Below are 26,751 nucleotides of genomic sequence, written 5' to 3' on the forward strand. Positions count from 1 at the left end.
CTGGCTCTATCAATCTGTTTCTTTACTTCTGCAGGTGGGTATTGTAGTTGTAAGAAAGCTTGACAGAGATCTTGTAGGTGTTTGTCTCTGTCTGAGGGGTTGGAGCAAATGCGGTTGTATCGCAGAGCTTGGCTGTAGACGATGGATCGTGTAGTGTGGTCAGGGTGAAAGCTGGAGGCATGCAGGTAGGAATAGCGGTCAGTAGGTTTACGGTATAGGGTGGTGTTTATGTGGCCATTGTTTATTAGCACTGTAGTGTCCAGGAAGTGGATCTCTTGTGTGGACTGGACCAGGCTGAGGTTGGTGGTGGGATGGAAATTGTTGAAATCATGGTGGAATTCCTCAAGGGCTTCTTTTCCATGGGTCCAGATGATGAAGATGTCATCAATATACAGGACAGGCCTAACAAAGAAAATAACAGAACACCACTAGCCGTCACCTTCAGCCCCCAACTAAAACCCCTCCAACGCATTATTAAGGATCTACAACCTATCCTAAAGGATGACCCAACACTCTCACAAGTCTTGGGAGACAGGCCAGTCCTTGCCTACAGACAGCCCCGCAACCTGAAGCAAATACTCACCAACAACCACATACCACACAACAGAACCACTAACCCAGGAACTTATCCTTGCAACAAAGCCCGTTGCCAATTGTGCCCACATATCTATTCAGGGGACACCATCACAGGGCCTAATAACATCAGCCACACTATCAGAGGCTCGTTCACCTGCACATCCACCAATGTGATCTATGCCATCATGTGCCAGCAATGCCCCTCTGCCATGTACATTGGTCAAACTGGACAGTCTCTACGTAAAAGAATAAATGGACACAAATCAGATGTCAAGAATTATAACATTCATAAACCAGTCGGAGAACACTTCAATCTCTCTGGTCACGCAATCACAGACATGAAGGTCGCTATCTTAAAACAAAAAAACTTCAAATCCAGACTCCAGCGAGAAACTGCTGAATTGGAATTCATTTGCAAATTGGATACTATTAATTTAGGCTTAAATAGAGACTGGGAGTGGCTAAGTCATTATGCAAGGTAGCCTGTTTCCTCTTGTTTTTTCCTACCCCCCCCCCCCCCAGATGTTCTGGTTTAACTTGGATTTAAACCTGGAGAATGGTCAGTTTAGATGAGCTATTACCAGCAGGAGAGTGAGTTTGTGTGTGTATGGGGGTGGGGGGGATGTGAGAAAACCTTGATCTATGCAGGAAATAGCCCAACTTGATTATGTAAAGAGTTGTCACTTTGGATGGGCTAGCACCAGCAGGAGAGTGAATTTGTGTGGGGGGGTGGAGGGTGAGAAAACCTGGATTTGTGCTGGAAATGGCCCACCTGTTGATCACTTTAGATAAGCTATTACCAGCAGGACAGTGGGGTGGGAGGAGGTATTGTTTCATGATTTCTGTGTGTATATAAAGTCTGCTGCAGTTTCCACGGTAAACATCTGATGAAGTGAGCTGTAGCTCACGAAAGCTCATGCTCAAATAAATTGGTTAGTCTCTAAGGTGCCACAAGTCCTCCTTTTATTTTTTTTAAGAAACTGGAAGATTGCAGAAGGGGGTTGAGAACATATAATGTAAATAAACAAAAACCACTGCTCAACACTGATCTCTTAAACTACTGCCCAGTAACATCCGTTTTTTAAGCAAGCAAATCAAGAAGCCATCCATCTGCCAGTATCCTTGATCCTTCTCAATCAGTCAGGCTTTAGCCATGGGATCCAGAACACCCACAACTGGCTCTAAAGTTGCACCCCATCCTATCAGTACAAACCTTGTCATAGTGACCGCCACACTTGTGATCTGCAGACTTGATTATTGCAGCTCATAACTAGGAGTGAAGCCACATGCTTTGAAAAATCTCCACCTGTTACAAACCACAGTAGCCCGTCTGCTTAGCGACACAAATCACAATGAACATATCACCATGGAGCTCTGCTTTGCATTGTCTTCCCATTCAATAGAGAGTCCAGTTCAAAGTGTATCTTAAGCAAAAACCTGTTAGCTTAATCAAGTTTTCTCTCCTACAGGATAAGGAAAAGGAAATGGCTCTCTTGAAATAGTTGGCTGGTGTTTAGATAATGTGGTGGATATTGGCAATATAAGCATCGAAATGCTTCTTGAAGCATTCACTAAGCACAATGGATTTCTTGTAGGTCGGAGGTTTTCAATTTACTTTTTGTTCGTTGAGATTGGAGAAACTACTACACGCTACTTTCTTATGTATTCTGTTAAATTTAGTATTAAAATGGGGACAGAATTATTACCCTTTTCTGTTTTGATTTGTTTTGTTTCGTTGTTTTTTTTGCTTCTAGTAAAGCATAACCATTTTTTTTCAATTTTTTTAGATGAAGCACAGGGTGATAAAGCAAAACAAAGTATCAGAACAAAGTGTACAGAATATCTGGACAGAGCAGAAAAACTGAAGGAATATCTGAAAAAGAAAGAGAAAGCTCCACCAAAGCCAGTGAAAGAGTCTGGTCCATCTGATGAAAAAGGGTATGTGTTTTTTTTGGAGACGGTAAAGCAAAATGCAATATTTTTCATGTTCCAAACTCAGCTGAAACGAAAGTTAACTATTTGAAAGAACATTTTAAGTAAGTTTAATGCGTGTGAAATATATCAGGTGAGCAATACAGAAGTACAGTAACTAACCAAACAACATGCATACTAACACTACAAGCTTTCCTCTGTTGCTTTACCAATATGCCTTAGTCCTACCATGGAAGATCCACTTGCAGTAACTCACTCCACGGTATGCATCCGATGAAGAGATCTGTAGCTCACGAAAGCTCATGCTCAAATAAATTGGTTAGTCTCTAAGGTGCCACAAGTACTCCTTTTCTTTTCACTCCAGTAAGTTAACTCACATCTAGCAGGTCTTTAGCCTTTCTGCTGGATGACAGCTGTGGTGGCCTAAGACATGGACACCTACCTACTTAAAAACTAGATCTGCAGAGCACCAGTGACTAGATTTAAACCACTGATAACTTGGGCCAGTTTTGAACATGTGCTCCAGAGGTTGAAGCTCTGTATCACGTTCCCAGTCCATTGCACCATCTAGTCATATTTCTATTCACCCAACTCTTGTTATTGGCAACAGTATTTGTTGGACATCTAGATAATTACATTTTATACCTAATATTTTATGTCTTCATTGAAACTTAAAACTGCAGTAAAATTTAAGTGATTTGCAGAAAAACTGTCCTCGTTTGTGGCTTGTAATCCATCTGTAGAGAGGATTTAAAGTTGTACTTGACTCAGATTGGTAATTGAATTCAGTTTGCACATGGCAGTATATCTCGTGTTAAAATCAGTTACTGTCACTTCTCCCGTATCAGAGTCCAGGGATCCTTATTTTTTTCTGCAGAAGTTGATGGCCTCAGGGGACCCTAATGCAGCAGACAGTGTAGTGCTCTGCTTCAGATGCCTAATGTTTTCAGTATTTGCAGGAAAAAAAAGTCTCCTGAACTCTGATGGTGGTAAGGAGGAGGAAAGAAGCTTATTTTCAGTGTTGTTTTTTAAGTCTTCTAAATGCACTGATACCATGTTCAGTTATTAAGCTGTTTGCAAGAGACAAGGTGGGTGAGGTAATATCTTTTATTAGACCAACTTCTGTTGATGAGAGAGACAAGCCTTTGAGCCACACAGAGTTCTTCTGGTCTGGGAATGGTATTCCAAGCATCACAGCTAAATGCAAGGTGGAACAGATTGTTTAGCATAAGTAGTTAGCACATATTCTAAGGGACCATTTTACTCTGAAACCTGTCATTTTAGGTAGAGTAGCCCATTAACATCTCAGTGATAGGACAAAAAGAGGGATTAGTGGGTTACAGATTGTTGTAAAAAGCCATAAATCCAGTGTCTCTGTTCTGTCCATGATTTTTGGTGGTATTATGAATTTAAGCTTCGAGGCTCGTCTTTTGAAAATGTGCAGGTTTCCTTTGAGAATGAGGACTGATAGATTAGATCCAGCGATCACTTTGTTCACTATAACTATACTGCATACAGTTTATTTGCAAAGCTTTCTAGTTTCCTTTTTCAGTGAATGTAGCTTGTCCCTGAAACTCTGAATACACACGTGTCAGAACTCTTTCTAGCTATAGTACTGGTCAGCTGAGCAACAGTTGGTTTGTAAAAGCTCAGAGCTGCACCATGTTCCACATGCTTATGATGACTGTAAGACTGTGCATAGGACGTGCCCCCTATGCTGCTTTTCACCAACCAAGGATTTCCCTTACGTCTTCTCTTAGTTCTCTTTACACTGCTCTGGCAACACAACACTAGCTGGATCTTACCAGTAACTCCAACTGCTGCTCCAAACATATAGAGGATTGCTTAGATCTGCCTGCACTGAAGAAAGGACAATTGTACCCGTAATAAATCTAATTAAAAACAGTAAAGGTGGAATTTAGGCCATAAATATTTTCTACAAATCATGGAAACGTTAACTCCATAGGGAAACTTATTAAAACATACTTCATTAGAATTGTCAACAATATTTTAAAGAAATCACATTTTATATGAAGCTTAGAATGACACTACTTGGCTTTATATTTTTGTCACATGATTTTAAAAATAAAATTACCTCATTCAACAGGGCTGTTGGGCCCTCAAAGAATCTACAGAATTGAATTAAAAACACATTTCCCTCAATATCTCTACCAAAATGACGGAACGTATGAGGTAGAATATAGTTTCCATTTACAAAATTGTTTGTCTTGTGTAAGACAGGTGGCTTTCTTTGTAGTTGAACATCTTATTACTTGTGTCTGAATTAGGACTGACAGTGATGGGGAAGGAGAGTCTGATGATCCTGAAAAAAAGAAACTGCAAAATCAACTTCAAGGTAGTTCTGAAACTTTTTTTTTAAAAATCATTGTATCAAGTGACTTGTTAAATTAGGCAATTCTGATTTGTTGGTTATTTTTTTGGTCCACAAAAGAGCTGTAGACTGACTTGCCACAGAGTATTTAAATACAATAGAAATTCCTCTGTGCCTTCACTATTTACAAAAGAGGCTTTATTCACATCTTACAGATGAGAATGCTGAGGCCCAGAGAGGTGAAGTGACTTGCCCAGTCACCCTGTAGACTAAAGGCACAGCCAGGAATAGAACCCATGTCTGAGAAGTCACAGTCAAGTGCTCTGTCCTCTGGGCCACACGGCTTCACATAAGGACTAGCCACTTTATTTTAAATAGAAGCTTAAATTCTGCAGAAACTACTGGGGCTGATTTAGAGGGCTCTGGCAGGCAGTGCCTATTTACACACAACCAAATGATGTTAAAGAACAGTGTCCTGTCTCTAGGAAACTTGCACTTGCTGGCCAAATCATGGTCTAACTCTGGTTAGCCACAACAGAACTTGAACCCTGCTTAAGTATTGTGGTTAAACATTGCTGAAATCTGTATATGCTGCATGCAGTCTGTTCATGGAAACCATGCTGGAATTGACAAGCAGCAGTTCATATGTGAACAGGGTCCAAGATTTTAATTCTTGCTTATGACAGCAGAGGCTCTTTGACAGAATGTACCTTCCTAGTTTATCTGGTCTCTTATTTTATAGGTGCCATTGTTATGGAGCGACCAAATGTAAAGTGGAGTGATGTTGCTGGTCTTGAAGGAGCCAAAGAAGCGCTTAAAGAGGCAGTGATATTGCCCATTAAATTTCCTCATCTGTTTACAGGTGAGATAAATTTAGTATACATTCTTGGTTCTAATAGTTGCAGTTTGGGGGAGAGGTGTGGCTGGTGAGGGGTGAGAAGTATTTTACACTGTCATAATGGTGACCTATGTCTAGGTGTCCTCTAAGAGCTTCTATTCCATAGTCTGGTGGGATGTGTATGCTGGGATGGTGGGAGCAGTTGGGGAATTGTATTGGGAGAAAGGAGAAGTTGGTTCAAGAACAACTCATCTCACATGGTAACTTTAAATACAGTGATGTTATAAGCTGTATTTCTCTTACACATTTGCTAACTTTGGGAAACTGATGATTGGTATAGTTTATTAATAAAGCAACAAGTTATATATGAATCTAAATTATGTAAATACAACAGATACCAACTTCTTTCAACTGAAAAAGTGAATAAATATATAAACAATTTTACAAGCTTGGATGAGGTTTCATTTTTTTACCAAGTTCTGTATCAACCTGATCGTTGTATCAGAATTCTTCAGGCAAGTCCTTTTTTCTTTTCTTTTAAAATATAACTCTCGTAGGAAAGAGAACACCTTGGAGAGGAATTCTTCTTTTTGGGCCACCAGGAACAGGAAAATCTTTCTTGGCAAAAGCTGTGGCAACAGAAGCCAACAACTCTACATTCTTCTCAGTATCCTCCTCTGACCTTGTCTCAAAATGGTTAGGAGAGAGTGAAAAGTAAGTAGCTCAGTTGAATTTTTTTTATACTAAATGGTTTTATTTGGTTCTGAAACACTGCAATCTGTCAACTGAGGTTCAAGAATGTAATCACTACTATTTTCTTTTTGCAAATATTTGCACAACTTCACGATGCTTTCAAAAGTAGGTAAAATTTGAGGTAGTTTGTATACTAGAGCTGGCCCGAAACTCAGAATTTCAGGGTTTTGAAAAATTTTAGTGTTTTTGAAATTTTCCATGAATGGGGAATTCAGAAAAATTTTGCTTTGGAAATGTCAAAACATAGTGGTTTTGTAATGAAATATTTTCCCAGAGATCACTGGCAGCTCCTGAGTGAACAGACTTCATTCTTGTCCAGTTCGCTCTGGAGCTGTTGGGGATTAAGGGATTGGCAGCTCCTGGGCAGCCTGCCATGTGGGCTGCCTGACTTCACAGCCTGGGGAGCCAGATGCCCTGAGAGTCTTCCAGGCTCTTGGCTCAGCGGCAGGGAGCTCAGCGGCAGAAGTCCACATGATGGGCTGCAGACTCGAACCCAGGTTCCTGCCAGTCACTTGATGAAAGTTTTGTAAAAACCCAATCTTTTCCTGAAACATCTCAGGTTCACAAGCCAGCACGTTTCTTGGAAAATTTCTGGCAGGCTGTATTTTATATGTCTCATTAAAATAAACCAAAAAAGGACAGGAAACTTAAGTTTCTTCCCAACATCAACCTTGACTGTCTCTTCTACAGCTGTGCATGAGAAGAGGGTCTTCACTTTTTGTGGTCCTTGGTGTGGATCCTTTAGTATGAGGATCATTTTTCTCCCTCCTGTCTTGTAGCAAAACTTGGGAAATTTATTAAAAGTGAACTTCAAAGGAAAAAAATGGTAAATATTGGCTAACTATTTTTGCTTTTTTAAGGTGTACAAAGTCTGAAGGACTTCCTGGGAAAAAGCTCTTGATTTTTTTTATTTTTTTTTTTAAGACCAAGAAATGTAGGTCTTGCCCATTTTGTTTTTCCAGGAAAAATTCATAGATGATAGAAGAACTTGCAAGCTTATCACACCAGAAATTCTGAGGAAGTTAAATCTGAGAGGAAAAGTGACTGTCATTTACTGTTAAAAATACACAAATTTTAGACACTTTAAATATTCTTGTAATTCATATCAGTTGAGTCAGTGGCGATGGAAAAGCAGGAAAGATATAAAGCCCCCAGGTTGAATTTTTGGGGGGAATTAGAGAACGTCATTTTTTCACTTGTAAATGGAACAAATTTGAGAGACAGACCTGGTATCTGACACCATTTTTAGCCACTTTTCAGAGCTTTACCTGACACTTCTCTGTTTTAAATTATTGGCATCAACTTTTATATTGATCATATTTTTTCCTGAACAAATAAATATGAAAATGTGTAAGATCTCAGGCATATCAACCCTTCTGGCTACTTCCTTCACCTAAAGAGAACTAATGTGCTACCAGATACAGTATTTACAGAAGTCATTATTCAGTATTACTCTTTCAAAGTTTCTTGAGTTGGTTATATTACATTAAATATGTAACAGAACAACAAGTCTGTTTCTTCGTTTTCTACCCAGCTTGTAAAGGACCGAAAGGAAACATGAACAGATCTTTCACTAGCTAGAGCATGACTGAAGCACCATACTTTATAGTCCTCATTTCCCTCCAGCATTGCCAGATGACTTTGATTAGAGGGAAGCACCATTTACAGAGCTAAAGAACTTTGCCTCTTGAGGATCCTCAACTGCTTACTTAACATCATGATTATGAACCTTGATTCCTTATACTGTGGTAAATGTGATATGATGCAGTACAATAATATTGACTTGCTGTATTCTCATGGAAGATAACTTAATTTTTTTTCTAGATTAGTGAAAAATTTATTCCAGCTTGCCAGAGAAAACAAACCTTCTATTATCTTCATTGATGAGATAGACTCTCTGTGTGGATCAAGAAGTGAGAATGAAAGTGAGGCTGCTAGACGAATTAAAACAGAATTCCTAGTTCAGATGCAAGGTAAGATTAATGGCATTAAGGAACAGTTAGCAATTAATATCAGCTTTGGCTTTTTTGACACACAGTTAAGGTAAGATTGAAGATCATTTGTAGTTTTTCAAGATGTTTTAAAATGCTTTAAAAAAGTGTTTACATTATTAAATATTACCTGTTCTGGTGTAGGGGTTGGTGTAGACAATGAAGGAATCTTGGTTTTGGGAGCTACAAACATACCCTGGGTTCTGGATTCTGCTATCAGGAGAAGGTAATTTTATAACAAAATGTGTATTGTCCAGTAAAATATGCAACTTCACACTATACAGCACAAAGTGTTAGGTTTTTTCAATTCACTATTGATTAGGTGGTGGCTTAATCTGTGAATGTTCGGAAATACTATCCTGCTTTAACTACCTTGTATGGGAAACCTGAAGATCTATACACTGAAAAACTCTCCAATTAATTTATAGTAGATCCTGAATGTGTGGGCAGGGGGTCCTGTGGTCACCTTAAATAATACCAGTCAGACCAATATTTGGTTGCATGCAGTATGTGCTGGTGCCATGTAGGTCTCTGCCCCTTTATCTCCCTCTTCTCACATGCACGAAGTTCTGAGTTTACCTCAGTTGAAAACACCTACTTCGTCTAGTCTTGAGGCTTTCTTGAGCAGAGAATGGCAATTATGCTGAAGTGCATTCAAATGAGAGAAGCTAATTTTCTGGTCTCTGTAAGTATGGTAAAGGGCCAGTGCATGGACTTGTTGCACCACATACCCCCTAGCTCAGTGGTTTTCAAACTGCGAGTCGCGACCCAGTACTGGGTCACGGAATGTAAGGCACTGGGTCGCAGTGGCTCTGGTCGGCACCGCCAACCGGACCGTTAAAAGTCCTGTTGCGGTACTGCCCAGCTAAGGCAGGCTAGTCCCTACCTGTTCTGACACCGTGCTGCGCCCTGGAAGCAGCCAGCAGCAGGTCCAGCTCCTAGGCCCTGGGGGTGGGCCACAGGGCTCTGTGCACAGCCTCTGCCCCAAGCACTGGCTCTGCTGTGGGGGAAGAGTAAGAGGGGGCAGTACCTGTGGGAGAGAGCCACACAGAGCTGGACCTGCTGCTGGCTGCTTCAGGGGGCTCAGTGCAGTCTGGACGCCAGGACAGGCAGGAATCCTGCCTTAGCACCCCCATTGCGCTGCTAACTGGGAGCTGCCCGAGGTAACCCCGCACCCCAAACCCTGACCCCCTCCAAATCCAGAGCCCCCTCCTGCACCCCAAACCCCTCATCCCCAGCTCCATACTAGAGCCTGCACCCTCAGCCCACAGTCCTGACCTTGTCCCGCACCTTGCCCCAGCCATGAGTCCCCCTCCCACCCAGAGCGCCATCCTGCACCCCAAACCCCTCATCTCTGGCCCCACCCAGCAGCCCTTACCCCCGCACTCCAACCCTCTGCCCCAGCCCTGAGCCCCTCCCACACCCCAAACCTCTCATCCCCAGATCAGTTGGGTCGTGGGCACCAACAATTTTCTTTAACTGGGTCGCCAGAAAAAAAAGTTTGAAAACCACCGCTCTAGCTAATATTTTGTGGCAACTTTTCCAGCATTGAAAAATGAGATTACATTGTGCTTTGCGTGCATGCATTTTGGGGAAATAATCCCAGCAGTCTAAGAACAATAGTCACTGTGCTTGTCAGGGAGAACTGCAGTTCTAAATCCTCCTAGTAATACCATATCAGAAGGAAGGCTTGATTAAGGTACCAAAATTTGTAGCAGAGTCTCGCTGAACATGCCCTGAAGTTACATTTCAGTTGATGAACTTTATTTAAAATAGATTTGTAAACTTCAGAGACATTAATAATAGTTGTTCAGCCATACTTTGGTTAATTGAGCAAAAACGCTGTTTTGATGCTCCACACCTCAAAAATATTGAAGGGATTTTTGTCCCTTGAGCTTCTTCTAGAAACAAAATCTGTCTTCTGTGACTAAGGGTTTGTCTACGTGGAGATTTAGTGTGCAACAAATCAGGGTGTAAATCTACAGCTCAGTAACTGGCAGTGTGGACCCTGCTACCATGCATTATGGGCACATCTACTGTACAGGTGAGGGATGTGATTCCCCTGCTTGTGTACACATGCTCTCACTAGCTCTTACCACGCTGTTGCTAATATAAACAGCAGCGTGGCCCAGCCTAGAACTGTTGAGTACTTACTCTACAGTTTCAGGGAGGGTGCATACTAAGCTGTCCCTCCACTGCCGCTACCCATGCTACCATGGCTACGCTGCTGTTTATAGTCAGGCTAGCTTGATAAGAGCTAGTGCAAATATGGGTCCCTGAGCAGGGGAGTCACATCTGTGCCCTGTAGCTGGAGCCTAAAAGTTACATAGTATGCTTTGATGTACAGTAGATGTGCCCATAATGCATGGTAGCAGGGTCCACACTGCCAGTTACTGAGCTGTAGATTTACACCCTGATTTGTTGCACACTAAATCTCCATGTAGACTGCTGTTTCAAACATAAAGCACACTGTGGAACTTCTACTGCATGGTAGCAGGGTCCATGTGACCAGTTAGTGTGTGGCAAGCTAGTGCACTATAGAGTCACCCCGGCTTGCCATGCACTAAATCTTTATGTAGACATGCTGCAAGCATGGGATAATTTCAAACCCATGGGAAGATTTCTCAGTCATGAAAAGGAAGAAACGGGGTTATAATATTCTGAATGTAATTTTAATTAGTGATTGTTACTATGGATATTACAGTACTTTTTTTAGCAGACTTATAAAATAGTGCTAAGATTCCCCACACTCACTTCATGCGCGCACACACTCTTAAAGCTGTAATGCTCAGATTGCTTCCTTATTCCTTCTAGTTCTGTTAGACCATTTGCATAAACTGCTTTCCATCGAGTACCTGCAAGAGTCAGTGTTTGTGGCTTTTTTAAATTAAGGTTTGAGAAGCGTATTTATATTCCTTTGCCTGAGGACCATGGTAGGACTGCTATGTTTAAGCTTCACCTTGGGAGCACCCCAAACAGCCTGACAGAATCAGACTATCGAGATCTTGGAAAGAGAACGGATGGCTATTCTGGTGCTGACATAAGCATCATTGTTCGCGATGCACTGATGCAGCCTGTTAGGAAAGTGCAATCAGCCACTCACTTTAAAAAAGTAAGTATGTTTAAAAAAAAAAAAAAAAAAGTTGCGGAATTTCCAACTCTTAGTTTCTAGAGTTCAAATCTCCTTTTATTTTGAAATTTCTGGCAATTGAGCTTTTAACTTCTGATTAATTAATATTACTTGTATGTGAATTTTCATATGTTTTTAATCTATGAAAAGAATGTACATGCTAGGACAAAGAGCTTTTCTCTTAGCTCTGTTTCAGAGAACTGGTCTGGGCATGGCACAGGAATCCAGGAGTCTGTAACTTGTATTCCTGACTGACAAATTTCCTCTGACTGCTGCTTAAAGGGACACCACCGACTTTGGAATCATCCACTTAAAACCCACGTTAAAAGTAGCTAACTTCAGGTGTTAACATCTTCCCTGAGCTCCATGAGAATTGGCAAAGGCTTTTATATTTGCACTTTTCTATTGTATTTCTCTTCCCTGTTGCTATAAGAAAAGCCTATGCAGATGGTAATTGCTTATACATGAGCACTGAAAAATCTGAAAAGTAAATAAACAGGAATACATAAATAAATAAAAAATAAATTTCTCCATCTTTAAACTCTAACAATCTTAGGTGTTGGGACAGTAATGCTTTAAAATATTTTGAGTGACTTTTTTTAAGTTGATGTCACCTGAGCGCTCTGAGCAGGGACTGTATCTCATTATTTGGACAGTACCTAACATCTTGTGGATTACTGCCTCAGCACTTAACACGCAGAGGTACAATGAAAGGACTTTTAAAACTGCCATGGAATTCCATGTATATTGTCTTGCAAGGATTCTATATCAAATACAGTCCATTTAAAAATGATTTTTCTAACTGTTGGACTTGCAAGCTCAGCTTGAACTGAAAGTCAGCTGGGTTCTTTCCATCTCACAATGCTACCAAATCCTACAGGCCAAATTAGGTCTGTTACATCTATGGAACTCCTCTGCCTTTACAGAATTTTCCCAAGTGTTACTGATTGGGACTTGGTAACTAATTCTGTTGATGCACAAAATGCAATAGAGTTCAGCTTGCCCGCCTAGCTTGGTTATGCGGTGCTAAAAGGAATTTAAAAACCTTACAAATCTTTTTTGTCAATATAGTCAGAACTATCCTTCTGCATATACACTAGAAGCAGATCTATTGAGTAAGGTAGTGCTGTTCTTTCTATAAAATCCCTTTTAGGGTAGAACTACACTTAAATTATTTATATTTCCGATACAAATTTTGTTTTGTAGCTGTTAAATTAAATCTACCAGAAACTTATATAAGCTTCTCTGCACAGGTGCACGTTCTCTTCCTTTAGCAAAAGTAAAATCTCATTTAACATGTGTTCGCTTTTGAAAGCATAGTTTTCCTGTTTCTCTCAGAAAACATATCTGTTCTCAAGATGGTGAAGGAATGGGGTTTCATTTAACTTGTATGTGGTAGCAGTTCTGCCACTCTTGAGAGGCAGACATCTCCAGACGTCCCGTTTTTAAAGGGACAGTCCCGTATTTAAGACCACATGCAGGTGTCCCAACTTTTTTCTTAAAAATGGGCCAATTGTCCCATACTTTGTCTCCTTCTCCTTTCTCTTCCCCCTCTCGTCTCATCCCGTGCCCTGGGTTCTGCCCCCAAGGAGTGCGGAGCTGCTACGTCCCCTAGGCACCCTCTCCTGTTGAGCCACCTCTCTCTGGCTAGGTTAGCTGAAGGCCCTGCAGTCAGGTTCCCTGGGCCCTGGTGCACAATGCATCCTTAGGGCTTAACCCCTTCCTGCCTGCACTATAGCCGGTGGACAGGAGGCAGCTGGGTTATGTCAGTTGCCTGCAGCAGCCTAAAGTCTTAGCTGCCTTTCGACACTGTGCGGGCAGGAAGGGAAAAGCTGCTTCCAGCCACAGGAGAGGGGGATAGAAGAATGAGCTCTGCAAGGATACGGACCAGGTCATCCCTTCCCCGCATCCTCCTCCCCTGTGGCTGGAAGCAGCTCCCGTCCCTTCTCTCCTACGCAGTGCAAAAAGCTGTTACTGGCCACATGCTGGGGTGAATCCTGGCAGAAATTTCGTGAGGGGGGCATGTGACCCTGCGTGTCCCCCCCACATGTTGCCTCAGGAAGACACAGCACCAGGTACCAGGAGAGGCAGGTCTGTCCTGGGGGCCCAGCTAGGCATGGAGGGTGGAGAGTGCTGGGCAGGGAGTGTCGGTTCGGTCTCTCGCACCCATGTGAGAGAGATGTACTGGAATGTGTGTGTGTGTGTGTCACCTCTCCCCATGTGAACCCATAATCCTTAAAGATAAAAAGGTAAATAAAAAGAATCCAGATATGCAGTATTTCCTTTTTAACAAGGGCTCTGTTAACTTGATGTTAGTTTGTACTGCATAGTTCTGATTGATTGCCGTTGAACTCGGTTGAATATGAGAAATTTTACCAGGTGTTCCATATTGAGCATAGGGAAATATGGTCAGCCTAGAGGGTAGTGTCTTCTGTTCAAATTAGAAAAACTTTTATTAGATGGAAATTAATTCACACGCTGTGAGTTTTTTTAGTAAAGCCTAAATTAAACTGAACTGCTACAATTATTTCTGGTTGAAGCTAGGGTTCTCATCCTGTATCACCTTCAAAGTAACACATTCAGCCTCACAACACCTATGGCAAGGTGGGAGATATTCCTATTTTTACAGATGAAGAAATTGAAGCACTGTTGTTAAGGCTCCATGTACACTACAAAAATTGTATTGAAGATATAGTTGTCCTTCACCTAATTAGAACACAGCTGAAATTTGTAAGATGCATTGGCCTCAGACATGCTTGTAGAGTCATTTATGTGACCCATTGCAACATATTAGGTCCAGGCCACACTAAACATTTTAATTGTGCTGTAACTAGGTAACAGTGGATTGTGGATTGTAAACAGGCCCCAAATTATTTTCTCTGGGTCACAAAGGAAGTGTAAGGCAGAGATGGGAATAGACCTCTGGTCTCCACTCCCATTCCTTCTCTAATAAAGACCACACTTCATCTGTGACCTCGTATTTGTTCATGCCTAACCGTGACAATTATAGTAGCCTTAAACCCTGAATAGAACCACATTTAGTTCTTTCAGGAATGGTAGCAGCTAAGTGGTCAGTAGTACCAAAGGCTGATAATGAGCAAGAGAACATATTTAGATTCCATCACCATGAATAGACTGCTAACCTAAGGGATCAACAGCTTTTTTTCCATGTGATTCACCCTGACTGCTGTACTCCAGATTTAACTGGAAATGCCTTATTCTGATGGTTGATAAACATTGATATTTTAAAAATAAATTACATAAGTACATTTACCTTTTTAAAATAAAACTATTTTAAATATGAAATTATGATGACCTATGTTAAGGACTAAACTGTCACTCTAATCTATTTAATTTTTTTAATATAATTAAGCGGGAGGTGCTGGAGTCTTAAAGTAAAACTGGTGAAAGTTACTGATTGAGCACCTGGAATCAGAATTTGCTAGTTTCAAATGCAAAACAAGTTTTAATAATTGTTTTTCCCATGTATCCAGCACAATTAAGGAAGTTTTATTTAACTAGTAAAAAAAATTAAATATGGAGTTCATTTTTAATTGAAATCCAACTTCTTTCTAAATATAGCTTGACACAATAAAAATCTAATAAATGAGAAATGCATTAGTCACCATTTTCTAACATAATAAAAAGGTACAAAATTAAGACTCTGAATTAAATGTAAGTAAAGCTATATAGTTCCTTCAGTAACCATGTATAGTATATCCTGACTAGCAAAAAAAGAAAATGTAGTGTAAATACTCTAGTTGTAAATCAACATGTTTTAATGGTCACTAGCTAATGAGGATCAGCTTCTCCTTAGGAGAATAAAAAGTACAAATGCAAATCAACATTATTTAAATCAAGGTTTCCTGCTTGCTGATTTAAATCATAATTAAAATTGGTGATTTAAATTATCGATCTACCCTGCTTTATCCCAGTGCTCTCCATAGCCTTCCCTATCCAAATGTTTTACCAGTGTGCTGGAGTGCTGCTTCAGGAAAAGCTTAGCCTATCTGCTCTGTTGTGCCTTCTGGGATACAGTTACCTTAATCATGGGTGTCAAAAGCTTAGCCTTATCAATTATTTGTATTATATTAGCTCACTGTGATTCTGATCAAGGCTTATAGGTTCTAAGTGCTGTACCAGTACAGAGTAAGCCATTCCTAGCTCTGAAGAATGTACAGCCTATTTAGACGTATAGGCAGACAAAATATTCAATATGTCAAAAGTATAAGACTCATTAGTTACATTCCCCCCAAATCCCTGTACTTTAAAAGCAGTTTGCATGTATTCTGAATTATTGAGGATGTATAATACAACAAATGACAATGTAAAATAGCATTGTCAGCACTAGTTAACTTACTAGGTGCCTCACATTTTTAAATAATGTAACTCTGGTCATATATATTTTGGATATATGACTGTGGAAATATATAAACTAGGGCTGTCAAGTGATTAAAAAAATTAATCTGGATTAATAAGTGATTAATCACACTGTTAAACAATAATAGAATACCATTTAAATATTTTTGGGTGTTTTCTACATTTTCAAATACTGGTTTCAGTTATAACACAATACAAAGTGTTACAAATACATTGCTCACTTAATATTTATTTTTTGTTACAAATATTTGCACTGTAAAAAGCAAAAGAAATAGTATTTTTCTGTCCACCTAATACAAGTACTGTAGTGCAATCTCTTTATCATGATAATTGAATTTTAAAAGGTACAATTATGTACAAAAAAACTGCATTCAAAAATAAAACAATGTAAAACTTTAGAGCCTACAAGTCCACTCAGTCCTATGTCTTGTTCAGCCAATTGCTCAGACAAACAAGGAGATAATGCTGCCTGCTTCTTGTTCATGTCACCTGAAAGTGAGAGCCATTGTAGCCGGCATTGCAAAATATCTAAATGTCAGATGCACTAAAGATTCATATGTCCTTTCATGCTTCAACCACCATTCCAGAGGACATGCATCTATGCTGATGACAGGAATTGCTCGATAACAATCCAAAGTAGTGCAGACCAACAAATGTTCATTTTCATTATCTGAGTCAGATGCCACCAGCAGAAGGTTGATTTTCTTCTTTTGGGGGTTTGGGTTCTGTAGTTTCCGTAGCAGAGCGTTGCTCTTAAGACTTCTGAAAGCATGCTCCACAGCTTGTCCCTCTCAGATTTTGGAAGGCACTTCAGCGTCTTAAACCTTGGGTTGAGTGCTGTAGCTATCTAAATCTCACATTAGTAGCTTCTTTGCATTTTGTCAAATCTGCAGAAAAAGCATTGTTAAAATGAACATGTGCTAAGTCATCATCCAAGACTCCTAGAACAAGAAATACATGGCTGAATGTAGGTAAAATAGAGCCGGAGACGTACAGTTCTCCCCCAAGGAGTTCAGTCACAAACTTAATTAACGTTATTTTTTTTTAAACAAGCGTCAGCATGGAAGCATGTCCTCTGGAATTGTGGCCGAAGCATACAAATGTTTTGCATGTCTGGAACATAAATACCTTGCAGTGCCGGCACAAAAGTGCCATACGAATGCCTGTTCTCACTTTCTGGTGACATTGGAAATAAGAAGTGGGCAGTATTATCTCCCATAAATGTAAACAAACTTTTTGTCTTCACGATTGGCTGAATGAGAAGTAGGACTGAGTGGACTTGTAGGCTCCCAAGTTTTACATTGGTTTTGAGTGCAGTTACATAACAACAAAAAATCTACATTTATAAGTTGCATTTTCACGATAAAGAGATTGCACTATAGTACTTGTATGAGATAAATTGAAAAATACTGTTTATCATTTTTACAGTGCACATATTTGTAATAAAAAATAGTATAAAGTGAGCAGCGTACATTTTGTATTCTGTGTTTGTAATTGAAATAAATATATTTGAAAATGTAGGAAAACATCCAAAATAGTTAATAAATGTAAATTGGTATTCTATTTAACAGTGCAATTAAAACTGCAATTAATCGCAATTAATTTTTTTGAGTTAATTGCGTGAGTTAACTGTGTGAGTAATTCATAGCTAGGTTCCCTGTAAGCTGCACGGCTGCGCAGCAGGCTATTTAGGGCCATGCAGGTCACCCGGCCCCTACAAAGGTGCCAGGGAGAGGAGCCTCTCCCCAGGCCCACCGGAACTGCCGTGGTTGGGGAGAGGCGCCCCTCCCCAGCCCAGTCCAGGCCTGCAGAGCTGCCATGGCTGGGGAGAGGTGCCCCTCTCCCAGCCTAGTCCAGCCCAGCCCCCCTGGATCTGCTGGGGAGAGGAGCACTTCCCCCAGCCAAGCCCCACTGTAGCTGCAGTGCGGGGAAGAGGCACCCCTCCACCCAGTCCAGGTGCTGCTGTGGAGTGACAGCTGGGGGGAATCCTCTCTCTCTCCCTCCCCCTGCTGTAGCCCCAGGGCAGCCTGCACCTCAAACCCTCATCCCAGAGCCCTCTCCACCCTGCACACCAACCCTCTGCGCCAGCCCTCCCATCTGCTATGCACTCTAGGATGACTGTCCAGATGTTATGGGAAGGCTGATAGTGCTGGGTGATCTGCCCCTACTATTACCAGAAAGTGGGAAGGGTGTCAGCTGTAACCCTTGGCGCTCTCAGCATTTCCCTAATCCAGTTTATAGATTTGTATAGTTGCTTCAAGCAACTTTTGGCACTGAGAGTCATCTACAAGAACTTAGACCTTACCCAACCCCAAAAGAAGCGGGGTAAGATAAGATTTCCCTGAAGTGACCTTTATGTTCAGCTGTTGCTGCCACCACCCTCATGGTCAAAAAAGATCTGGCTTCTGTTTCACAGGACTTCAGCAAGAAAGTGGAGCCTACTAGTGGGAGGGAAGTCAGACTAAAAAGAGGGCACTCTTTTCAAATAAGGCCAAAATTTATTTCAATTGTCAAGAACCTCATATGCTTCAAATGTAGTTAGGTTTTATGTTTTCAAAAAGTGTTAATATTTACTAACGGGTGATTTACCAATAGTGAACCTTTTGGAAGGTGCGAATAAAATAACTCCCCCCCCCTCCCACTCCTTGCACAGTAAATAGTGAAAAGTTCTCTCAACGTCGATTACTTTCTGTAGCAAATAATGTATTGACTGGCACTTGGGGTTTTTTTAGCTTCTGTCTGTGGTCTATAAGTTTTTCTAGAACGCTTCACTCATATGATTTTTTTTTAATTTTATTTCCAGGTCAGAGCACCATCACTGACTAATCCAAATATTTTGGTAGAAGATATGCTTACTCCGTGCTCACCAGGTGATCCTAATGCCATTGAAATGACCTGGATGGATGTCCCAGGGGATAAGCTGTTGGAGCCTGTTGTTTCCATGGTCAGAATTTTGTTTTTATTACGAAATGTGTTCCTTCATGCTTCATAGAACTTTGATAATCTTAAAGCAAAGTTTTCCACACATGAGTGCTTGAAGCTAGGCACCTAAACTAGTGGCCTGGTTTCAGAAGGGCTGAGCACACCCATCAGCACTCAGTTAATCCCAGCATGCCATTTTAGTCATGAGTCTGGCACAGTTTGTTCAACAGTGCTGAGCTCTTTTTGTTATACAGAGCCAACTCTCCCCACCCTGACTTACAGCTTCCGTGTATCCATCCTGCCCATCTGCTGACATGCAGCTAGAACCTCTTTGTGGTCAGCTGTTAATTGACTGGTAGTCTACCAGGTGGATCCTCCACTGTTCATCCCTGTTTTTCAGTGGTCCCTACCACCCAAACACCCCTCAGGTTCTTCCCCTCTGTTGTCACTGATTTTTCCATCACTGTCATCCCTGAATCTCGGGATTGTATTGCTTTATTGAGAGAATATAGTCAATTGTTATACTGTAGGCTGATGTTTACAGATCAAAAATGATGCTGAAAACTCCCATTATCAAATATAATCACTTGTCACAAAATTGTATATGTATATAATGGTAGTTGCAGTGGATTTCGCACAAAGGTGTGTGAGGACCCCCCCCCCCCCATTCCTTTACTCGTCTCTTTAAAATTTATTTTTAGTCTGGAGCATAGAATATATTTACCATGTGTAGAGAAACAACAATTCTCTCCTGTTTTTATAAAACAGATCATAGTCTTCAGCTCACTCAATTTCAGTTCAATCAATATAGCGAAATCTGTTACATGACACTTATTGGTGCCATTTTTTTTCTAAGAATTGCAAGACCCTATACAAAATAGTGGATATAAGTATATTTGGCTGGAGGGAGCGTTGAGGAGAGATTTGAGCTGCCACTATACATGTTGTACCTATTCAAGTAGTGACTGAAAGAGTTTATCAGATCATCAGTGCTCATGAAATTTAAAAGTACTAGCTGGGGTATCTTAGCTACAACTTTTACTCAGAGTAAAAGTAGTCTGCACTGGGGAACTTTTAATTAGTAGTAGGTTTATCTCAGACTAAATAGGATTTAGCCCAAGGTACTTGTTGTCTACTGGGCAGAAAGCCACCTCAGGTTCTTATGATTACCTATTTGTCTCAAAAATAGAAAAAAATATAAAGCAATCATGCATTATAAGCTGTCAGTGGAATGACACAGACACCTTTGACATGGCATCTCTGACATGACTAGGGAGTTCTGAAAGCAGTAGCCAGTCGTAGCAGGAGTCTATTTGCTGCACTTACAGAAAACTTTATATGGCTCTGGGTGTGTGTATTTGACCCTGTTCTCTTAGTATAGAACAGAGATCAGCAACCTTTGGCACACGGCCCGTCAGGGAAATCCGCTGGCGGGCCGAGACCGTTTGTTTACCTGCAGCGTCCGCAAGTTTGGCCGATTACAGCTCCCACTGGCCGCGGTTTGCCGTTCCAGGCCAATGGGGGCTGCGGGAAGCAGCGTGGGCCAAGGGATGTGCTGGCCGCTGCTTTCCGCAGCCCCCATTGGCCTGGAACGGCAAACCGCGGCCAGTGGGAGCTGTAATCGGCCAAACTTGCGGACGCTGCAGGTAAACAAACTGTCTCGGCCCGCCAGTGGATTTCCCTGATGGGCCGTGTGCCAAAGGTTACCGATCCCTGGTATAGAACATTTTAAAACTATTTTTCACCATGGATGTCTGACTTCTTGCATTTTACTGTCTGCATCAGAACTTCTATGTGAACCTGACCAGTCTAATTTTGCCATCCATTCTAATACAATTCTTTAGTGTTAAAAGCCTCTATAGTTGGAGTTAACGTTTTTTTTAGCAACTAGCTCTTTACTTAGTTTTCAGTGCTTCTCCATCTCCTCCTTTCTCAAAAACAAACAAAAAAAACTAAAAATTAAACTATCCGTATTGTATCTGTGCACCTTCAATGGGTATTTGCATAAGTTAGTCATACACAGATGTGTGTGCACACCCAATTTTGCAAGTCTAGCCCTGCATCTCGATCTGATGGTCTAACAGGATTTCTTTTGGGCACTATGTAGAGCTGGTGTGACACTTTGGAGACTACCCAGACTGGTAAAGGATTCTGTTTCCACCTGCCCTGGTTCTTGGGGGCCTGTGTACTGTGCAGCTATGCTTCAGATCCCTGACATCAGTAGCCAGCGCATAAGCCTAAGTGTCACCCTGGCTCTCCCTAGCCTACTTGCTCTTTTGCAAGGTGATACCAACAACCCTTCTAGTCCTGTGTCTCCCCACATATGTCCTCCCAGGTACTTGGACTTTTTCCCCTGTGGTTCGTTGCCCCCAAAGGTGTGACACCAGCCCCACAGAACTCAGTTCACCATGGCCTACACACACCACACGGTTTGCCCAACAGAGACCTGTCTGGCACAAAAATGAACAAAAAGTTTTATTGAATAGAAAATCCACAGATCAAAGACAAAATAGTAAGGGAAAGCAAACATCTGACTCTCACAGAAAATAAACCTGAAGACAACCTCAGGCTTTACGCTTCTATATCAGATAAATTCCTTTTTCTAATACAAGTTACTTTTGCCTTAATGCAGTTTTCCAGCTATAGGAGCGATCCAGCATTCACAGACCACCTCGTGCCTTGACTGTCCCCCAGCTTCTGAATTAAAAAAAAACCCTCAGCTCAGTTCCAAGCCTGCCTTTAAAAGGGTTTTCCTTTTCTTTGTGTTTTTGTTCTCTCAGTCCATGATGATTCAAGGTTAATCACAGTTGTGAAATTTCCTCCTGATTTGATGTTGGGGAGCCACTGTGCTCTTTTCAACTTTGAGTTACTTCAGAGACTTTCCATTAACTGTAATGGCCCACCGTTGTCCTTTCCTGGTACTTGAAGGCCTAGTTACTTGAAGCCTGAACAGCTGTTTTGGGAGGTGCCCCTCCATGCCGGAGTGCTCACCACCCTACTGTAAAGTATGGCTGAAGCTGCCACACAGTTTTCTATATATACAAATACATGAATGTGTTTATGTATCTCATAATGATTGAGTGTAGCACACTACAAGATTTCATAAAAGACCTTAGTCGATATACTTTTATAGTACAGTAACATTTCTATGCAATCAGTTGATTTAACTGCTTATTTTGGGGGTTCAAACCGTTTGTTCTCCCCTTGGGGTGTCTGGACCCAGATTGTTACAGATGGTATTGTTGAACGTATTTAAGGAACCCAAGTTCTTCACTGGCAGCAATCCTGTGTTTGTGTTTTTCAGTGTTAGAAATCAGCTCTTGTTCTTAATCAGATCAGGCATTAATGCCTTTTAAAGAGTAGTCAGTTAATTTTGTGATCGTTGTCTGCAAAATAGTCCTGTTCACGTTTCATGTGTTTGGCAGTGTTTTTTAAATAATATGGTTTGTAATGTACCAACTCCAATCAGTACTACCTAGGATTGAAACTACAATTTTCTGTACTGAATATTAGTAAGTGCCTTTTTATCTCCAGGATTCTGGCTTCATAGATAAACTTTTTCCCCAGTTTTAGCCTATGAAAAGCTGGTGTGTCATAGTGGTGGTTGGCTGAATTGAAATGACACCTATATTAGCCTTTTGAGACTTGTAAAAACTGTTTTTGGTAATTGGAGAGGGTTTGCCTATCAGTCATGAATAGCTAAACTTTGCTAGATATCAGTTATAAAATATTTGTTTCATATACCAACGCAGCATCTATTGTATTGTACCATGGCATGGACTTGAACACCTGATTTTTCCTCCCTTATATAAGTTATTGTAGTTAAACTTATGATAGTGAGCAACAGTCGACAGACCCACCGTATGAAGTTGTTATTCCCTTTCACTAAGCAATGACGAACCAAATTGTGTGCTGGTTACCGGAGCAGGTTAAACCTAAAAGTTTTACTGGCCAAGGTTTCACTGTTAGAAATGTCACTGATATACCTCTGTCTTTATTCATGGACCACATATTTTGTATTATGGAAAGTATGCATGTAAATGTTTTTGGGTCATTTATACTTTTGTATGACTTGTTAATTCCACGTTTCATGGCTGTCCCAGTTGAAGATTTTTTTCCAGTGTGCATATTAGCAGCACGATTATTGGATGTGATATTGTTGCTAATGTTGTGTTTATGAAACTACTTCTGTAGTTCTTAATATATTCATCTGTACTATTTTCTTTCTCTGACAGGGTGATATGCTAAGGTCACTAGCTAGCACAAAACCAACAGTAAATGAACAGGATCTGGAAAAATTAAAGAAGTTTACAGAAGACTTTGGTCAGGAAGGCTAAACCAAAGACAGTTGTGGAACACTCAACCTTATATTTTCTCTTTCATAGGTATTTTTGCCTCCTTATTGATGGCATTTCAAATAATTGCCAATGAAAAAAATCACTTCCTTCTTACTTTGCACATGGAATAGAAGATATCTTTGCAAAGACCCTTTGAGCTTTTGTATTGTATTGTTTTCCTCAAATGTCTATTAAATGTCTACTGAGAGGTAATACTAAGAGTATAATTTTAGGATCATATGGAAAAGCAAAAGTGATGTGGTAAATTGTATTTAAATATTAGAAATCTCTTAAAAGATTAGTTAAGTTTTACTAAACGTTAAATTTTAGGTAATATCTGGTAGGCCTGGCTATAAATTATTGATGAAGTCCCATTGGGCCCAACAATGAATGACCTTTTTTGGTGTGGGAGAGGACGTGAGCAACTGTCAAGTGTTCTGAATGTCAGTCAATTAGCCTGCACATTAATTGCTTTATTTTCAGTTCGATAAGTATATCAAAATTTGCTAATAAATCAGATATTGCAGATGTACATGTCCTGTAGAATAGGTAAGCAAAGAACACTGTGATGGGGGCAAATATTTTGAACTTATGTAATGGCCAGTACTTATGATAAATACAGATATTGAACTGGTCCTTGGCTCTTTTTCTGGTATGCTGTGTTTAATTATTGCCTTAAAAAACAGCAAACTTTTGTTTTTTAATTCTGCTAGCTGATAGACATCTGTCACTGTGCAATCTAGCAAAGACTCACTAAATTTAAGAATCTTGGAAGAAAGTTCACTGATTTTTTTTTTTTTTTTTTTTTAAATCCAGATTTACTTTCAGCGGGAGTTTTGACCAAACATACAGAATGTTTTAGAGTACTTGCATAAGATTACATAATTGAAGGCCTGCAAGATATAACCAGTCTTTGAATGTTGTAAGGGAGGTACTTCTGGAACTCACGTATAATCATATTTTCAGAACCTGGGAAATGTAGGGAGGAAGTAGTAAAAGGCTACAACTTTGAGATGATGGGCTAAATTGTCCTAAGTACCTCCTTTAATACAGTGCATAGCACGTATCAGTTTAATGCTTAAAGATTTTGACAATACCTCTCTAAACAAAATACACTAGTAGTATCACGTTACTTTCAGTGACTTTTTCTAAAGGAGTATGGATTCTAAGATGTGCCTGAATGTAACTTACAACACTATAGTGTCAGCATTGAGTTTGTGCCTTGTAAGTTTGCACTGTAGATATGAAAGATCATTGAGGTATTTAGAATACAGTACATTCCATTATTACTGTAAAATTCTATCCCTGCATATGCTTTGTTTAACTTGCATTAAAAAAGTTTGCACATTTCATAGATATAATATATGTTCACTTTTTGATGGGTTTGGTTTTCTTTTTATGTACATATTTTGTGTACTGTATAAATCATAGGACTGGTGAAATTTTCTGTGCTTAAATGAAGTAAAATGTCATAGTACAACTACTATATTCAGTTTATTCCTTCAGTATTTTCACGGGGGCCTTGGACAAACTTTCTACTGCAGTTCATGGGTACAGTTTGCACTATTACACAGAAGCAATCTTAAGATATTTCTTATAATTCACATAGTCCTGAGACTTCATTTCCTTTTCAATAATCTTTCACTGTCTGTATTGTATACACCCAAATTCCTTTTTACATCATTCACGTCAATGAAGTAGTTGTTCCTTTGTCTCACATTGCAGTCCGTGTGCATAATTCTAAATATTTACAACCCTGACAAAATTGTTTAGTTGTGGCAAGTGTTCTGTGTTCAATACTTTTGCTATAGCATTATCAACTTGCATTTCTTATTTGTAATGAGGTCCACAGATCCATGACATTGGGTATTGTGCTCCATGCAGCCTTGGAGGCAGGCCAGACTTGTCACTTGGAGGCAGGGAAACTGTGGCTCCATCTCTGAGCAACTGCCAAATTTCATCTGTTTCTCCAGCTACAGGCAGGCAGACAGACCGGTTCCCCCCCAACCCACTTTAAGCCATTTTCTCCCTTTTTCTTTAAAATTTGCTTTGATCGTCAGGTCTGTTGTAAGAAAAATCCTCTGTGCCTGGCACAGATGACAGCAACACTCCTGGTACCAGCAAGAGATTGATCCCTCCTTTCCCTCCCCCCCCCTTCCCAGTGTAGGGGGAGGGTAGGTTGAAGCACAGTATCAAAGGGCCAGGGAAGTTTCCTGCCCAGCCTCTGGAGCTCTTGCCCATAGCCATGTATGTTGACCACAGAGCAGCTGCCAAATCCCTCCCCCTGTATTGCTTCAAGGGCAGGGAGCTACTACTAGGGATCTAGAGAGAGAGCAAAGAGAGCAGGCCAACCTCTTCCTCCATTGCACAACAGGCCCCTGCAGTGGCTCAGCTTGATATCCCTGGGGTGGTGTCAGCCTAGCTCCAGGCCACATCCAGGGATCTCCTTTACACAAAGCTTGGGACCCTGGGAAGCCCCCAGCTGCAACCTTTCTAGGATAAAATCCCCTTTCTCAGGGCAAGAGTGCTACTTTAAAGAGTAACCACAAGGTCCCTATCCCCCTCCCTCCAGGGAATCATCTGTCTGAAATGTTTCTCCTGAGAAGGAGGAGAAACCAAGATGAGGCATTAAATGAGGTTTCACAGATGTTCAGACCCCCAATAGTTACCCCAACAAAGCACCAAATAAAGCCCCAGTCCCATTCATCTTCTGAAGAGTCTGATTCAGGGGACTCTTCTAAGAGGCATAAGGTCAAATCTGTTTCCCTCTAACTGCATACATCTGCAAAAAGAGGCAGGACAGATAATGTTCAGCACTTGGTTTGCCCTGTTCACCTTCCTGGAGTGTAACAGGGCAGATAATCCTCAATGTACCCTGTGAGTGTGCCACACCTAAAGACTGGGAAAGCAGTGGGCTGGTGTCCTCAGATGCTGCAGCAGGTTGCCATGTGTTAATGGGCTGTCATTCCTAGCTCTCACTGTGGGTCACTTGGCCCTAATGTCCTGGATATTGCTCTCAACTTCTGTTGCAGGTTGCCATGCTTCATTACCACCTCCTTCCCACAGCAGATAACTATGGAGCAATAAGAGGGACATCAGTCCAGACATGGAAGAACTGACAGGCACTAATGGACCTCTTGGCCTGTCACTTCTTTCTTCTATCCCATTCTGTAAGGCCAGAAGGTTCCTCAGTTTGCACCAATCAAAATTCATCCAGGTGACTCAACTGAAAATAAACACGCCTTTGTCCCTACTGGTCAAGGACTTATTTCTAACTGGGAAAAAAAAAATTTTATCTGAAAAAGTGGCCTTGTCTCTATACAGGCCCTTCAGAGGCAGCCAACTCCAGACAGGCATAAGCTCAGCCCCCTCCTTTAAGCATGAAAACTGTTGAGGGCATCAAGCCAACAAGAATAAGTAAATAAGAGAGAATTGTCATTTGACATCCTAAGTGCCCCCACATGCTTTCACAAGCAATGCTGAGGTGGGCGGACAGTATTGCAAGTGTGGTCTTGCTCCACCTAAGAGCTTCTGCCTGAGGAGGAATCGGGGCATGCAGA

The 26,751-nt window shown here is 40.8% G+C and overlaps 1 protein-coding gene across 1 annotated transcript in view; it reads left to right on the top strand.

Moving 5' to 3' along the window:
* VPS4B (vacuolar protein sorting 4 homolog B) overlaps positions 1 to 24,894 on the top strand; it is a 37,468-nt gene extending 12,574 nt beyond the window's left edge. The window contains exons 3-11 of the mRNA XM_073332214.1: positions 2,364 to 2,514; positions 4,797 to 4,864; positions 5,583 to 5,702; positions 6,236 to 6,392; positions 8,256 to 8,404; positions 8,567 to 8,648; positions 11,315 to 11,534; positions 18,736 to 18,876; positions 23,090 to 24,894. Coding sequence (XP_073188315.1) covers positions 2,364 to 2,514; positions 4,797 to 4,864; positions 5,583 to 5,702; positions 6,236 to 6,392; positions 8,256 to 8,404; positions 8,567 to 8,648; positions 11,315 to 11,534; positions 18,736 to 18,876; positions 23,090 to 23,191 — 1,190 coding nt within the window. The 3' untranslated portion in view covers positions 23,192 to 24,894. The remainder of the gene's footprint in view (positions 1 to 2,363; positions 2,515 to 4,796; positions 4,865 to 5,582; positions 5,703 to 6,235; positions 6,393 to 8,255; positions 8,405 to 8,566; positions 8,649 to 11,314; positions 11,535 to 18,735; positions 18,877 to 23,089) is intronic.
* The last annotated feature ends 1,857 nt before the right edge of the window (positions 24,895 to 26,751 follow it).

Source organism: Lepidochelys kempii, chromosome 2 (genome assembly GCF_965140265.1).
Source record: "Lepidochelys kempii isolate rLepKem1 chromosome 2, rLepKem1.hap2, whole genome shotgun sequence".
In the NCBI taxonomy this organism is placed as follows: Eukaryota; Metazoa; Chordata; order Testudines; family Cheloniidae; genus Lepidochelys; species Lepidochelys kempii.